Genomic DNA, 16,300 nt, shown 5'->3' on the forward strand with positions numbered 1-16,300 from the left:
CGTATAACATATCTAGCAATATATACGCGGATCTATCCCTCATAGTCTTCATCGTCGTTCGGGTCCTCAAACGAGTCGTCGTCAAGCACATACGATTTGGTGGTCTTCTTGCGTGTGGAAGATGCACGGCTCACTGGCGCTGGAGCATCGTCGTTTTCAGAGAGCTCGATGTCTTCCTCGTCAGAGTCGATCACTTTCTTGGCCTTGGCGGGTTTCTTGGTGAAGAAAGAAGATGCTTTTGACGGAGCCGACGCGTCAGATTCAGTGGTGTCTGACCCAGTACTGAAGATGCTCGTAGCAGCATTGAACTTAGAGCCCGATCCGCCAAACACACTCTTAAATGCAGGCTCTTCGGTCTTGGTAGCTGGTTTTTCGGTCTGCTCCGTCTTGACCGCAGGTTTAGTTGCAGCAGCCTTATCTGCTGTCTTCTTCTTGGCAGGGGCAGCAAGCTCTGCTTTAGTTCTTCTCTTCCGCTTCTTCTTTGAGTGGTCTCCCACCTTCATCGACAAACGGCTCTCCTCATCCTCTTTTAGGAATTTGTCCCATTCCTCGAGGAACACGTCCAGATCCTCATTCCACAGATCCTTGGCGCTCTTTCTAAGGAGGTTATTCAGCTCGGCCTCCTTCTCATCTCTCTGCTTCAGCAATTTTTCATAGCGTTCAGAGGTCAGAGACCACAATGGCATACCCAAAAGGTAATCGTACGCTGAAACTGCCGTCTTTTTCTCTTGCACCACTGCAGTCGGATCGGCAGCCAGCTCGTTTATATCTTCCTCGTCGTCCTCCTCCTTCAGTTCAGCAGGTCTGATTGGCTTGTTCCGTTTGTCAAATCCAGGGAATCCAAGTTGTTTGAGCTCTTTCACTAGATTCACTCTCTTCTTGTTGTTGATGTTCAACTCCCTATCAATGATCATTTTCACGAATTTTGCCTGATATGAGAGCTTCTCAAACTGGTTGGAAAACAAGTCTGCCATATAGTCCTTTCGTCTCTGGTAGTAGTCCAGCCTGACCAGATAGTAGTCCTCGATAATCTGGTTGACATGGTCATACTTCTTGATTCTTCCTTGAGGATCGAAAGCAACCATGTTGGAGGTGTTAATAATGGATATCAGCTTGAATCTCTCTTTCAGTCCGATCCTTCTGGTCTTCTCCATCTCTTCTTTAGACAACGTCACGACAAATTTGATGCCCACTCCATGCTGTTCTTCCATATCCTTAATCCATGGCTTCTGCTTATCAGAACCTGCAATTGCCTGGAGCAAAAACTCCTTCATGTTGATAGTCCACATACGAGCAGGCAATTCAGTTATTTCGATTGTATTGTCATCAATTTCCTCAATATTTCCTTCCATTCTGAACTTATCCGGTCCGATTCTAGTAATAGTGCCTTCCCATCCTTTGAACCATGGAATCATATCCATCATTTCTTCGCCATTCATCAGAGCGCGGATGTTTTTGACAATATCGACTGGATTAAATGGAGGAATCTGTGTACTCCATCCAGACCCAATACCTTCTGCCCCGTTGACGAGAATCATCGGGAGAACAGGTACATACCATTGTGGTTCCACAGTTTGCTCGTCGTCTTGCAAATAGTTGAGCAATGGATTGTCCAGAGTGTTGTACACTTTTCTAGTAATCGGCGTTACTTCTGTGAAAATATATCTTGCGGCAGAAGCATCTTTACCACCGGACGCTCTAGAACCAAAACCACCATTGGGTTTGAGGATGTTCAAGTTATTGGATCCCACAAAGTCCTGGGCAAGGGAGATGATCGTTTGAGTCAATGATGCCTCACCATGATGGTAGCCAGAATGTTCACCAATGTAGCCAACTAGTTGGGCAACCTTGATCTCGCTCGTCAAGTTACGTTTGTAAACACCATACAGAACCTTTCTCTGAGTCGGTTTGAATCCATCCATCACAGAAGGAATCGAACGAATGTTGTCGGCCATGGAGAAAAGAATCAACTCTTTATTGATGAACTCAGAGATTGGAATCTCCGTCAGATTTGGATCCAGGAAGGTACCCGGTTGGAACCCTCTGAGCCACTCTTTACGGTCGTCGGCCTTCTTCTTGGAGAAAGCAAGATCGATCAGTGACACGTCTTCTTCTTGCAGAGTATGGAACGTTTTCAAGTGACGATCTAATTGGCTAAAGTACTCCCTCATCTCGGTAGGCAAAGAGGTACCCAAACCCTTGTAGTACTTTTGCTTGTACGAGCAGGTTCTTCCAATTGTGTCTCTCCACTCCTCGTACTCAGGCATGTTGAAAAATGATATTTTCTTGTTCTTTTCCGGGCCTGTCAAAATAGTCACCTTGACAATTGGAGTGATGAACTCGATAAGGAACCCTGGGATTTCCAAGAGACCAGGAAAAGATGTCTCGAGAAAATTGATGATTAAACCTTTGATATGCGAACCGTCGTGATCCTGATCCGACATGATCATGATATGACCATATCTCAAAGTGTTGATGTTCGATAGATCGTACCGTTTCTTGTGCTGAAGACCCATAATTTGCTTGATGGCCTGGATTTCGGCATTTTTCATTATCTGGTCAGTGCTGGCTTCGCGCACATTTAACATCTTACCTCTTAATGGATAGCACCCATAGTAGTCTCGTCCCACCACGGCCAATCCAGCAACGGCTAAAGATTTGGCAGAATCACCCTCAGTCAGGATTAAAGTACACTTGTGGCCTTCCTTTGTACCTGCTTTATTGGCATCTTCCAGTTTCGGATAGCCCGTCAGTCTGCTTTTCCTGCTGCCGTCATTTTTCTTCAAGGCCTTGTCGGCGTTCGCTTGAGCAATGTCCATCACGCTCTCCAAAATACCGGAAGCCAGCACCTTCTTCACGAACGAGTCCGGAAGTTCCAGCTTTTTACCTCCAAATTGAGAAGCCCTGGTTGTAAGTTGTTCTTTCGTCTGGGACGTGAATGCTGGATTTTCAATGAGACAGTTGACAAATAAAAACATGTTGTTCTTTATCTGGACTGGTTTGATAATGGCAGTTTTGCTCTTCTTTTTGATCTGCTCCATGATTTTGGTAACAAGCATGTTAGAGATCAACTCCACATGAGTACCTCCCGCGGTGGTTGCAATGGAGTTGACGAAGGAGACTTGGTTGAATGTTCCATCTGAGATCGAGAATGCAACCTCCCATCTATCGTTGATCACCTGGTGAACGATGGTTGGCAGTGGTTGAGACTGCGGGGCAGGCACCAAGGATCCATCCTCTGAATCTTCAGTCTTTACTGGAACAGGAAGGTTTCCCTTCTCTTTCTCCAGAGCCTTGACGTACAGCTCGACGTACTGCTTGAAATTGTGAACCTTGAGCTGTTGGCCGTTCAGACTCACTTTGACACCACGAACGGAACCGCAAAGATCGTAGACTCTTCTTCTTAGAACGCCCAAAATGTCATCATCGAGGCTCTCCATGCCGAACTTGGTCAAGTCAGGCTTGAAGATAACTTCAGTGTATTCCTCCTGTTTCTTCATCGTAGAGATCTTTGGCTTGCCTGTTTCGGACATGTTGTTTCTCCATGTCTGCGTGTACAACAGCTGGGTATTTTTGTCTGCAGTTCTCACAGTGAACTCGGTGGAGAAAATGTTACATAGCTTGGCACCGTAACCGTTTCTACCGCCAGTCACCTTTTTTTGGTCATCGTCGTAATTACTGGAAGTCAGAAGGTTACCAAAGATAAGCTCTGGGATGTAGATTTGCTCTTTCGTGTGGATCTCGACGGGGATACCTTTTCCGTCGTTCTTAACAGAAATCACGTTGTTTTCCTTGTCAATTTTAACGTCAATCTTTTTCATGCTGGGGTCCCTGATTTTGTTGTCGGCTGCGTTCACCAGGATTTCGTCGAAAATCTTGAACAGACCAGGGACAATATTGACGGTCCTCTTTTCCATGGATTCGGTTTGCTCATTGTATATCCACTGCTCAGATTCGATTTTCTCCACGGACCCGATATACGTGTCGGGCCGTTTCAAAATATGCTCCAGCTGGGAGAGCTTCTGATATTGGTCGCTGGCAGACGATTTCTTGCCATTAGTGGTGTTAGTGGAGTTCGACAGAGGCTTTCGTTTCTGGGTATTTGGCGTCGAAGCGGCCGAAAGCGAAAAATCAGAGTCGGAATCACTCATTTTGCGCGTACTAGCAGATCTGATAGAGAAAATAGAGGGTGCTCTCAGAATGTTCCCACACACACGACGCGAACTTTTTATATTCAACAGTATCGATGCCGGCCGGAATTTGGCAGAGTACATACGACTGTTGAGCAAAACGTGTCACAGTAAACGGGAGTCCCTTCTAGATGCGACACAAGCCTGTTGTCCTGGTTGGAGTGTTTACAAAAGAATTGGTGTATTTTGCACCAGTCGTGTCGCCCCCTCGCACCGGGTGCCAGGAGTAGTCGGGAAGTCGCTCACCCACCCCTGCACCTTGTTGGCTTTTTGCGGTCCATTCAGGAAACTGTTTTGCTACCTCTCACGTGCATTACGTCATCCAAGTTAGGTGTGCGGCGGCGGGGCGGTCTGTGGTAGCAAAGTTGCTGCTCAGCAATATATATAGCAATAGCTGTTTCAACTCTCCGCTTCCATTCGCAAAATGACTTCAGGTAAAATCCCAAACAAATACATTCTTGCTCTCGCCACAGGTCTGACTGGTCTGTACATCTACGACGTCCAGTACAACCACGGTAAGACCATTGATCAATGGGGTCTCTACAATTGGAATCCGCCGCCAAAAGTCGAGCCTTTCAGCGAGTCAGTGTACAACTCAGGAGTCCAGCGTGCTGAAGAGCTGAAAAATTCTGCCAGCTCCTGGATCAACGAGAAGAACTCCAACATCCAGGAAAATGCCAACACCGCTGGCAGCCAGTTGAAGGACACTGTCAACTCTGCAGGATCTCAAGTGATTGACCGGTTGGAAAGTTCGAAGGACAGACTGAGCTCTTTCTTTGGCTCGTCCAAAGAGTCTGCTCAGCGGTCCTACGCTTCCGCCTGGGAGAAGTACCGCGAGGCCGAGGACAAGGCCAACCAGCAGAAGAAAGGATGGTTCCAATGGGGTGAAGCTAAGCAGGATGACGCTAGCAAGCAGTTGGAAGAGGCCAAGAAGAATCTAGACGGTGCCCGCGAGAACCTGTCAAAATGGGGTTCTGACGTTGTGAAGGAGACCGAACAGCGTGTTTCTGAGTGGGCGGAGAACGTGAAAAAGAGAGGTTCTCAGTTTGCGGACTCTCAGCAGAAGAATGCGGAAAAATTCCTCGGTAACTTCAAGGGAGATCTCAAGGACAAGGACTTTGTCAAGGAGGCCGACAACGCAGTTGCTGGCTTTGGTCAGCTGGCCGGAGAAGTCGCCGAAGAGCACAAACGTGCCTTGGACGACAAGACCGGTGTTTTGGCCGCTAAATCCAGAGAATCGGCTCAAAAACTGTACGACTACTACGATGAACAGGTGAAGGAGGCCAAGAAGAAGTACGACGAGACGCAGAGCAGCTGGCTCAAGTGGAGAAAGGCCAAGTCTCAAGAGGCCCAGGACGCTGCGAAGAAAGAGTACGACGATCTCCTGAGCAAGAAAGAATCTGCTCAGCAGACCTTGAATGACTACTTGGCACAGACCAAACAGGACGTGAAGGATGGAAGCTCGAAACTGATCAAGCAGACCAAGCAAGGTCTGAGCGACTCCCACGAACACGCCCAAGGTTGGCTGTCGAAGTTGAATGGATGGGTCCGTGGAAATTAAATACGATTTAACATGTTATGAAAGTAAAAATGAATTTGCGCCCTCGGTCATTGCGGTTTGCAGGCGCTGTTTCATGACGCTTTTAGATGAGTAGTCGGGCAGCTTGAGATAGTTGGCGCACGTCATCACGCTCGGCAGGTAATTGTCCGGCTTCAGACCGTCCTCAGGGTGCTTGAGAACAACTGTGAAATCTGGGCTCAAAGATTTGAAACCTCCAATTGGGAGTTTTGGCGATCCAGTAAGGAACTGGAGAAACTTGCGACGTTCGTCCGCGGTGAACTCGCTCATGATCTCCATCAGACGCTGCACGCTTGGCGAATCCATACTATAGCCATGATCCGCATGAATGACACCAGACAATGTCTCGTACGACCAGTCCTCTTCACCGTTTCCAAGAAGCTTGACAAGTTCTGCTGAAGAGAAAATGGTCATCGAGGAGAAGGGGAAGACAGCCGAAAATCCTTCCACAAAAGAGTGGATTTGGGAACGCACACCGGATTTAATGGTAAGGTCGATCACTTTGTCCACGTATCGTTCCAGATTGTTGTGGTCAACTTCCACATCCTGTCCATTTGGACACAGTTCGACGTCCTCGTAGCCTGGCAGCGTGAAATTAAGAGACAGGTCGCTCAACTTGCACCCGTCGATCAAGACTTCGGATCGCTCTGACCCCTCAATCTCGGCATAAGCGTCTAAATACCTGGTTAGATGGCCAAGGGACTTGGCAAGATCGGTGTCGACTCTGCTCAGGCGTTCGATGGATTTTTTCCTGGATAGTTCTTTCCTGCTCTTGGTGTCCAACTCTTTGGCGATTTCGAAAAATAGCGGGTTGAATTCAAAGTCGATGATTCGCGAATCCAACAGCGAGCGCGCAACAAACTTGCCCAACACAGAGAATAGATGCAGAACCTTTGAGCTTGGCTTGGCACTTGGTCGAGGGAAAAGTCCTGTTTCGAACTTCACGTACTCGCTCTCGGAATCAGATGAGGAGGTAGACTCGGAATAGTTGCGCCCATTCGTCCGCCACATGTTCAACTTAGCTTTTGCAAACTCTCTGGAAACGTTGGCGTAAAACTCCAGCGTAGGCCCCAAACCAGTTCCTGCTTCGTCGAAATACTCAATCTCCAAAATTCCCGGTATAGTGCCGTAGCAGTCCATTACCTTGATGGCACCTTGCAATAGCTTCTTTCTGGACAAGCGCAGCTTGTGTCTAACAGGACGTCCTAGTTGTGAAGCACCATTTCCTCCAGATGCTGACGCTTCTTCATCTTGGCTTGACCGAGTTTGCCACAGATTGATAAGTCTAGAGTATCCAAACGAGGTCGATTGTAAAAAGAAAACTCTTGTATCCAAAGGGAACAAAAACGGCATCTGTCGAGTGATATGCACGCTCCAGTCGGGCAGCGTTCCGCTGGCCACAATCAGAGGTTCTTCCAATTGGCGATTCAGCTTCGCAGTGAGCTTGTAGTTCAAAAATAGCGTCTCCGAGGCTCCCGGGTGATGGGTGGCACTATTAACAGTGTACAACATTTGCAGAAGCTCGAGTATTTGAACAGTGGAAATGTCGCCCAAAGACTCCAGAGAATCTTCAAATCCGTCGGCTGGATAAAGATCCTCCTCATATTCAGGTAAGTCACCCTCGACCCTGCGATAATGAACCTCATGAGGAATGCTGGTCCAGATCTTTCGAGAAGGCACTATGTCATTTGATTCGTTTTGAACGGAACGGTAAATTGCGCCATAAATGGTCGTTCCGTGTGGGATAACCTCACCATTGATCGAGAATTCAATATGATAAGGTGTCTCCCCTTCGGCATGCTGCGCTGGAATAGTTATCGCCCTCATTAGGCCCCTCATTCCATCCGCTCGTTGTTTTAAGAATCCGTTGATCGATTTAAACGTGGCAATAGCATGGACCATGAGCATGAGTTGTCTCCCGCCATGCTCTGGGTCTTCAGGAATAAGTTTTATTTTGATCTGTTTCGCCATTGACGAGGTAGGGCCGCTTACACCGGAGGCGTAGCAGTTGGCTCCCGAACTTATGATTTCAAAAGATTCCGTCCTGCTCAAAGCTTCCTCTAACTTTTTCACGAAATATACCAGTGGAAGATGTTCGCCATTTCCTAAAGGACTGAAACTCGAACAAATCAGATCCTGGAACGCCTTAACGCAATGAGAAGATTCTTCCGCTAGCTCTCGACGAAATAAGTCGGAAAGAGACGCTATCAGGCCAGAAGCAATCAGCTCAAAGCTTGAAACCTGACGTTCGCTGATCAGAAATCCACAGGTTTCTGCGAACCTGCGCCAAATGTCCGCCCATTCTTGATAACTCAGACCATGGCTGTTGTCGAAAATGGATTTCATCTCTGTCAGCATAATGGTCTGAGAAGAGCTCAGAGATGGCGTTGTCTGCTTCAGAGCCTTATAATCTCTCTCAAAGGTTTTACACAATCTGGCCAGCTCTAGTAGTAATGACTCAATTGTGATAGAAGAAGTTCCGTCGCTATCTAAAGTATAATCACGAACGAAACGTGTTGACAAACGGGCTGACAACTGTTCATCATCACTTTGTGAATCCACAGGCTCGTCGTCGTCTTCCTCTTCCTCCTCCTCGTTTGATTCATCCTCGCTATTCTCTTCATCATTGTGCTGGTCTTCTTCCTGAGTTCTTTCGTCTGAGCTGATTTTCGGCACCTCGTCCTCGCTTTTGTCTTCATCCATGTGATCCTCCTGTCTTTCCAAAGCTTTGATTATTCTGTCATCCTGATCAAGATCGTTCATAAAGTGTTCAATGTGTGTTATGAGTCCTTCGCGTTCGAACTCTGCCACAAAGACCTCTGGCACTTTGAGCAGAAGAATATCTGTGATTGTCAATGCTCCGTAGATCAACACATATGGTCTCATCTCGAACGTCGATGAACGAGATTGGCCGCTTTTCCTTAATACGTGGATACCATGAATAACGATTGATGCTAATAATGATGTTGCATTGCAACTTTGAACAAGATTTGCCAGCTGAGACTTTGTGGATGCATACACTACGCGAAGCATGCAAAGTAACACCAGACGTCTCAATTTATAATCCACAGTAGATGTGTAAATGTTTATCATCAGTGGAAGCATCTCTTTAACAAATGTCTCAAATTTGCCGATATTATCACCGTCTTTATAGAGTGACAGTCTTGTCTTGTTCAATTCTATCCGATCTTGAGATTGATTGGTCCCGCGAAAATTTCCGACGTCTGTCTTTCCTTGGGCGTTTCCATCTGGTTCACCAAAAGGAAGAATTGGTGCAATAAGATTGATCATAGCGAGAATCAACTCTTTTGGGGCGGCCATCAAAGCCTCGACGGAAACTTGAGGGACTGAATATTCTGGAGCCGTATCGTTTATGTTTCGGTCAAATCCGGCCAATGAAACCAAAATCATTCGGCTCAGTTCCCCGTTCTCTAAAAGCGATATCGACAATTTTGGAGAAGAGTTAGCTATAATTGAAAGAGACTGGATGAGTTTCAAACAGGAATTGAAACTAATGAGGTTGTTGGAATGTGAGCCTTTACCTAGACAGCTAGGGAGAAGAGTGAGTAGTTTCCTGAGTAAGTTCTCGCTGATCAAAGACTCCAGCAGAGGGGGTTCCTTTTCGAAACTTTTCACGACTCTTGAGATGGCTAGCCACGCGCTTTCCACGCTTGTAGAGTCCGAGTATTCTATGGCAACGCGCTCGATGATGGGGAAAACTTCACGCACATCATCAAACTTGGATTTTGGCACATATTTGAGTGAGTTTGCTGCGATGGAAAGGGCCTTTCGTTGGGCATGTATAGTAAAAAAGTCCAAGTACATGAGACACGCCGGTAAACAGTTCTTCGTCAATATGTCTCTACCACAGTCACGCGAAATCATTTCGAGAGTCTGCAGAGCCTGCTCTGCCAGATCGATGTAGCTGATTTCCAAGAGCTTTGACTGTAGCGCTTCGATTGCCCCTGCGGCAACAGCATCATGGACCGCATCGACGTTGACCTCCAGTAGATTGTACAGGCAACGACAAGAGACGAGTTGCACTTCCAAATCCTCTTGGTACAGAGGGTTCTCAATCACCGAGACAATTGCTTGTGCCAATCTGTAAGTAGGAAGGTTCCGTTCTGCTAGAATCCCGTTAATCATTAGCAGCCGCTCCGACAACTCGTTGAGCGTCTCCAGCACCGTATACGGGTCTTCATCTTCCTTCAAAGCATTCGCCAGCTCAGAAATACGGGTGACGCCTCCAAACATTTCGCCGAACCCTGCTCCCGGGAACATTCTCCCCAATGCACTCCTAAACATACCAAATTCGGCGTCTTGGTGATTTCCGTCATTATCCTCGGCATCGCCCCTTGTGTTGCGCGACTCGTCCGGACGAGAAGAGCTGCCTAAGGCATTGGCCAAAGAGAGCTGCAGCGGCGCACCAGTCCTGCTTCTGTTAGCACCCAAAACCCCATGAAGCGAGCGCATTAGGTCCTCGTCGTCTTCCTGGGCCTCCGACTCCTCGTCATAACCATAGTGGTCATGCGAATAGTCGTCTTCGCCAGACCCCTCCTGCCGCATTCTGTTCTGAGACTCTGAAAATCGCCTGTAATTCCCCGCAAGCCTAGACAGGACAGCATTCTCCTCGTCCCGCTCATCAGCGTCATAGTCTGCGTCTGCCATCTCCTCGTCAAACCTGTTGACCTCAGGATCCGAAGACTCTTGAGAGTCTCTGGTATGACTTCTTGACTTCTTCAGTTCGACTCTCCGTGTCATTAGAAAGTGTCTTTAGTGTTCCACGTGATAGTAGATTGCCTAAAACCTGGTTTTACACTGCAATTTAAACCCTGAATAAACACCCTCAATTCTTTTTATCACCTTTGATTTCCTTTTGCCTTCAAATAATCTTATTTAATCTTAGTATCCCGTTTCTGAAAAGGGAAAGGAAAAAAATATTATTGAAAAATATCTAGATTGAAAAATTTTAGGATCTTTCAAACATGCCTCGCTCCAAGAGATCCAAGCTCGTTACCCTTGCTCAGACCGACAAAAAAGGTCGTGAGAACAAGACCAGGATTTTCGACGAAGTCAGAGCTTCCCTGGACGCCCACAGATACGTCTGGGTTCTCAAATTGGACGACGTGAGAACCCCTGTTTTGCAAGATATCCGCAAAGACTGGACGGGATCGAAGCTCATTTTGGGTAAAAGAAAGGTGTTAGAGAAGGCGTTGGGCGAAACCCCTGAGGAAGAATACAAAGACAATCTGCATAAGCTCGGAGAATACATTGAAGGACTGATTGGTTTGTTGTTCACAGATGAAACTCCAGAGACCGTTAAGGCATACTTCAGTGCATACGTGAGATCTGACTACCCTAGAGCCAAATCGAAGTCGCCAATTACTTTCGTGATTCCCGAGGGAGTCGTTTACTCACGTGGAGGCCAGGTTGCTGAAGAGGAGGATGTGCCGATGTCCCACTCGATGGAGCCAACTTTGCGCAACAAGTTCAAGATGCCAACCAAGATTGTGGCTGGAAAAATCACCCTTCCAGAACCCTACAAGGTGGTCGAGAAGGGAGATGTGCTGGATGTTAGACAAGCTTTAATTTTGAAGACTTTTGGAGTGGCGTGTGCGGACTTCAGAGTCGAGATGCGCGCTTACCACGATGGAGAATCTGGCGAGGTGATACCATTGACTTGAGACATTGGGAGCTACCAGTTGTAATGTAAATGTATCGGGCCGATCGACGTAAAAAAATTAAACTAGTTTTATATCGCGTCGATTTATATCTAGAATAAACAAATCAATCTTGGTTTTATAGTTGATGTTTACAAACTAGCGGTGTGAATATTTATTAGTTGCGCCATCAGAACGTGTCTTGAAAGATACCCATTTGAGCCGATAGCCTGGTGACCATTTGAAGTGCCGCTAGTCTTTGCAATTGTACCGCAGTTCTCTAATACACATAAACACCTAGCGCAAGGATGAGTTATAGGAAAAGCGAAGTATTCGAGCCCCCTGGTAAAGTGGGTCGCAAAACAGGGTTTTACCTCACTAGAACGCCCCGAAAGAATGAAAACGGGCTTGAAGATCTCAAGGATTTCTTTCTTTCAGACGAGGAGTACGAGAGTCCTAACAACAAGAGTGTCAACACGTCCCCCAACAAAAGACTGTCCATGAGATACGAACAGCTCAAAAGCCAGCAAGCTCCGGGAAGCTCGCCGTTCAATCACAGCAAGCAACCACAAAGTAAAGGAACTCGGCTGATAGTCTCTTCGAGTGAAGAGAGTCCCGACGCAAGTGACTCTGAGGATGCAGACAAAATAATAAATGCAGCTACGCGAATGGGTTCTCCAATCAAACCGAATGTGCGCCGTAGAGCCTCTTTGAATGGCTCTCCTCGCTCATCGCAAACTCAACCTTCGAATTCGCCCAAGAAACTACAGCCTTCGCCTTTGAAGAAAAGCCTGCCGACCACTGAAGAGAACGTTCTCCATCTGGATAGCGAGGATAAATCCGAAGAAGAAGTGCGTGAGATGAAACTTCGGTCCAAGTCATCTACCGCTTCTCGTAAGTTTGCTGCCGTGACGAAGAACATGGCACTTCAGAAGAAAACGTCGAGCAAGAACAAAGTGATAATTTCTGATGACGACGACCCAATTAATTCGAGTCGGAAAAGAAGGCCACGAGGTAAAAAATCAGCTCCTTCTGAATCAGAAGAGTCGGCGCCAGAAAACGCAGACGTTGACGAAGATGATGACTTCGAAGCAGAAACGGACTCTGCTCCTGAGGCGGAAAGCGAGGACGACGGGGTGGTAAGCGTTTCTGAGGACTCCGACAAAGCAGAAGGCAAGGACAACGATGCGTCGGTGGAGGAGGTTTTTCCAAAAGAAGAGACACCTACGTCAGAAAATGGAGTGAGAAGGTCTTCCAGAACAAGAGTTTCGCCTGTTGCCTGGTGGAGAAACGAGAAAATTATCTATGAAACGACGACCGAAAACGGCACGTACGTGAAGAAAATCAAAGACGTGCTTCACCGTCCGGTCGCAGAGCCTACCAGGAAAAGGAGACAGTCCTCTGCACCACCTTCGACAAAAGCTCGAAGACGAAGTCGAACACCAAAAAGCGAAGAGGCTGAGAAGCTACGTCCAGTGGCGGCACCACCCCAAATCACTGAGCAGCCCGAAAAAGAGAAGGAGCAAGAGATCGCCAGCGAGCTAGACGGCAGCGACTGGTTGCAACAGAATTCGCTTACTATTCCAGTTTTTGAGGGTCCGGGTTCCGAGAACCAGATTGAGAGAACGGTTGCTTGGGCTCCCAACAAATCGAAAAACATTTCCATCATTAAGAACAGCGAGGAGTTCTTTCGGATCGCGACACTGTTTGATCAGGACAGCGAGTTCAGCGGTGGGGGTATAATTGAAATCCCCGTGGGTTCGCGCAAAGCCATCAAGTCGAACGACGACACATACTTCATCTTCTTCGTGATTCAGGGAGTTCTGGAAGTGACGCTCTCGCACAATCCATTTGTGGTGGTTTCGGGTTGCTCTTTTGAGGTGCCAATGGGAAATTTCTACCAGTTCGACAACAAGGGCAAGACCGTTGTCAAGCTCTTTTTTGTTCAATCCAAGTACGTGGTGGTGAGCTCGCCCGAAGACGACGATGACGAAGACGACGATGAAAGTATCTGAACGGCTCCCACGTAATTACCTCTGTTACATTATTTGTACAATAGAAATTGTATGCTTACGCCTAATCAAGGTAGATGCTTGTCTATGAGTGGTCTTCGCTTTCAGGAAGCTCAGCGATTTTTTGCATTCTGGCCAACTTGACCAGCGGCGCCAGAGAGCTGTTGTCGTCGGCATTTTTGATGAACGGCAGTTCCAAGAGCTGTGCAGAGTCGAGACGTTTATCTGGATTCACCTCCAGACAGTGGTTCAGAAAGTCTTGTAGCTCCTCGGAGAGCGAGTCCGGATCGTTCAATGTAGGTTTTCCGTTTGTGGTAATGAGGTAGAGGGCCCGCAAAGGAGTCTCGTTTAAGTACGGAGGCTCCCCTTCGATCATCTCGATGGTCATAATGCCCAAGGACCAAACATCAACCTTAGGGCCGTACTCGGTCTTGGTGACCACCTCGGGAGCCATCCAGTACGGAGTACCCACCATGGTGTTTCTTTTCGCGGAGTAATCTTTGATTTGGGCACAGAAGCCAAAGTCGGTGAGTTTGATGTCTCCCTGCAAAGAGAGAAGAATGTTGTCAGATTTGATGTCTCTGTGTATGATGCCCTTTGAGTGCAGAAACTTGAGACCCTGCAACGTCTCCCTGCAAACAGCACCCATTTGACGCTCTGTCATCACGCTGTGGGTCACAATGTCGGTCAGGGAGCCTCCTTCCATATACTCCATCACAACCCAGAGGTCTTTTTTCATCAGGTACGCTTCAATAAAATTCACGATGTTTTTATGCTTGGACCCTTTCATCACCAGAATCTCGTTGATAATTAGCTCCTTCTTCGGTTGCCTCTCCAATTCCATCTGCTTAATGGCAACACAGGTATTGCTCTCGACCTCGGTGGCCGTGTAGACTCCTCCAGAAGCACCCTGTCCTATTTTGACAAGGTTGTGGTATCTTTCGCTAGGATCGTCGGAAGAACATATCTCCAGCAGACGCTGCAGATACTTTCTCTCTTTGGCTCTGCGGAGCTCACGTCTGCGCTCCTGCTCGTCCTCCGTCAGCGGTATTTTGGCACTCTTTGGCTTTCCTTTTGGAATTGGCGGCATCTGGGGCTTCTCAGAGTCATCTGGTTTCTGTGGCAGCTGCACCTCCTTTGTAGGAACCTGGGGTGGAACAGGCGGTAGATGTGGAGGCACAGGGGGCAGTATCTCTTTCTCTTCTGGCCTGGCCGTTGCATCTTCCTTCTGCGGTGGTGCTCCAATGGCCGTTTGCTTTGGACTCGTCGGCACTGGGAGAAACTCGCCAAGATGCAAGATCTGGGGTCTGTGGGGGCGCGTGCCAGACTTCGAGTGATTCGAGCCGAAACGACGAGATATACTGCCAATGAGCGACGAGGGCGACGAGGCCGCCTTTTGAGAGCCCGAAGGGATCCGCGACACCGAGCTCAACGGGCTTTTGGCAGACATCGGCAGCGTGGTAGCCGTCTTGGAGGGCGTCGAAGAGGGCGGAGGAGGAGCATGTCTTCGAGGAATGAATTCGCTGTCCGCGTCCGGCGAAAGGAACGTCTCTTTTTGAAAAGCAATCGGGGTCTGTTGGAACCCAGAGCTTGCGGGGCTGGAAGGCGTGGCATAGTCTGTGGTGTCGAATTGCGTGGAAGAGCTGATATTCGGAGTCTTGTATTCGCTTTCGCTCAGACTGTCATTGTCGTTGCTGCGGTCCGAGTCGTGGCCCTGGACCTTCATGAATTTGTTGTTGGACTCATCGTTGAAGTTGGAGTTGAAGAAATTAATCACCTGGTTGGCAGCCTGGGGATTTTTTTTCTGGTCCTCGACAGTGACGCCCTGTGCGGCCAATGCCCGTTTCCATTCTTCGGGGAGCCCAATGTATGTTTGCGAGTTTGGGTCGTACTCGACGTGCTGGTGACGCACGTAATCGTACGGCTCAGAGATGACTCTGGACTGCGATGCCGAGCGGGAGCCCGAGGGAGTGAGACTCGACACGAAGCTCGTGAGGTTGCCAAACATTTTCTTGGTCTTGGTCTTGGTCTTCTTCACCTCCGACGACGGCGTGGTGGCGTTTGAGCTCGCCTTGCGCGACGACGACACCGACGACGACGCAGACCGGCTCGGGGTCTGCACGTGTTTTTTTGGCAGTGTGTCTGGCACGCTCGTAACATTGGCAGAGCCATTTGACTGTTGAGCAGCCAGATTCAAGCCGTCACGAGATTTCGAACCCCGATCCTGCTCCGCCATGGTTTCCGGTTCCTGGTTTGCTATAGAGTGCGCGCTCTCCTGGTACCCTTCTATGATCTGCGAGTAGTTCGACTTCTCTGTAGTCATCGACTGTCGTGCAGCTTTGTCTGCTAGATCTTCCTTTTCGCTCAGCATGTCTCCAATTGACCCGTGTTTGTGGTGCAGTTTCGGCACCGGCGAGCTCTGTATCGACATCACCTTCACCTCAGTGTCCAATTGCAACGCTTGTCCCTCGTACTCGCCCACCTGCGACGGTAATGACGCCGTACTGGTGTTGGGGATATTGGGGGCCATCTTGGGCTTGAAAAAGTCAGAAGTCGCCAGGGCTTCCTGGAGCGGCTCGAACCCGTTCACGGAGTCCTGCGCATCGTCTGCAGGCCCTGGGCTTTGCAAATCCAGATTCTCTGCAGAATCGGTCGCTAGCGCACTCACGTTGTATGTGGCCTTGTACCGCGGCAGCGTGGCTATCCCTGTGCCTGTGCCCGTTTCGCCTATCTCGTGTGTCTCCATTTGTGTGCAGCCGGTGATGTACGATGGTTGGGCTGATCAACAAGAGAATTTCATGTATTTTCGCCTGGAAACAGGTTTTATTTTGTTTTTCTTTACTGCTGCTACGGGTGGTG

At 48.3% G+C, this 16,300-nt stretch overlaps 6 protein-coding genes across 6 annotated transcripts; 3 read left to right on the top strand and 3 right to left on the bottom strand.

Annotated features, from left to right (window-relative positions):
- Positions 1–32: 32 nt before the first annotated feature.
- KL911_002916 (uncharacterized protein) lies at positions 33–4,151 on the bottom strand (the record flags this gene model as incomplete). The annotated part of the gene is made up of 1 exon (XM_043198038.1): positions 33–4,151. The coding sequence occupies one exon, from the start codon at positions 4,149–4,151 to the stop codon at positions 33–35; it is 4,119 nt and encodes a 1,372-aa protein (XP_043054514.1).
- Positions 4,152–4,614: 463 nt separating this feature from the next.
- Positions 4,615–5,751, top strand: KL911_002917 (uncharacterized protein; the record flags this gene model as incomplete). Its single annotated transcript, XM_043198039.1, has 1 exon — positions 4,615–5,751. The coding sequence occupies one exon, from the start codon at positions 4,615–4,617 to the stop codon at positions 5,749–5,751; it is 1,137 nt and encodes a 378-aa protein (XP_043054515.1).
- A 15-nt stretch (positions 5,752–5,766) lies between these two features.
- Positions 5,767–10,530, bottom strand: KL911_002918 (uncharacterized protein; the record flags this gene model as incomplete). Its single annotated transcript, XM_043198040.1, has 1 exon — positions 5,767–10,530. The coding sequence occupies one exon, from the start codon at positions 10,528–10,530 to the stop codon at positions 5,767–5,769; it is 4,764 nt and encodes a 1,587-aa protein (XP_043054516.1).
- Positions 10,531–10,754: 224 nt separating this feature from the next.
- KL911_002919 (uncharacterized protein) lies at positions 10,755–11,453 on the top strand (the record flags this gene model as incomplete). The annotated part of the gene is made up of 1 exon (XM_043198041.1): positions 10,755–11,453. One exon carries the CDS (start codon positions 10,755–10,757, stop codon positions 11,451–11,453), a length of 699 nt encoding a protein of 232 aa, XP_043054517.1.
- Positions 11,454–11,737: 284 nt separating this feature from the next.
- Positions 11,738–13,444, top strand: KL911_002920 (uncharacterized protein; the record flags this gene model as incomplete). The annotated part of the gene is made up of 1 exon (XM_043198043.1): positions 11,738–13,444. The coding sequence occupies one exon, from the start codon at positions 11,738–11,740 to the stop codon at positions 13,442–13,444; it is 1,707 nt and encodes a 568-aa protein (XP_043054518.1).
- Positions 13,445–13,526: 82 nt separating this feature from the next.
- On the bottom strand, positions 13,527–16,187 carry KL911_002921 (uncharacterized protein; the record flags this gene model as incomplete). The annotated part of the gene is made up of 1 exon (XM_043198044.1): positions 13,527–16,187. The coding sequence occupies one exon, from the start codon at positions 16,185–16,187 to the stop codon at positions 13,527–13,529; it is 2,661 nt and encodes an 886-aa protein (XP_043054519.1).
- Positions 16,188–16,300: the final 113 nt, after the last annotated feature.

The sequence above is a fragment of the Ogataea haglerorum genome (assembly GCF_019207285.1).
Source record: "Ogataea haglerorum isolate 81-453-3 chromosome Unknown 81-453-3_NODE_7_length_556738_cov_96.333754, whole genome shotgun sequence".
In the NCBI taxonomy this organism is placed as follows: domain Eukaryota; kingdom Fungi; phylum Ascomycota; class Pichiomycetes; order Pichiales; family Pichiaceae; genus Ogataea; species Ogataea haglerorum.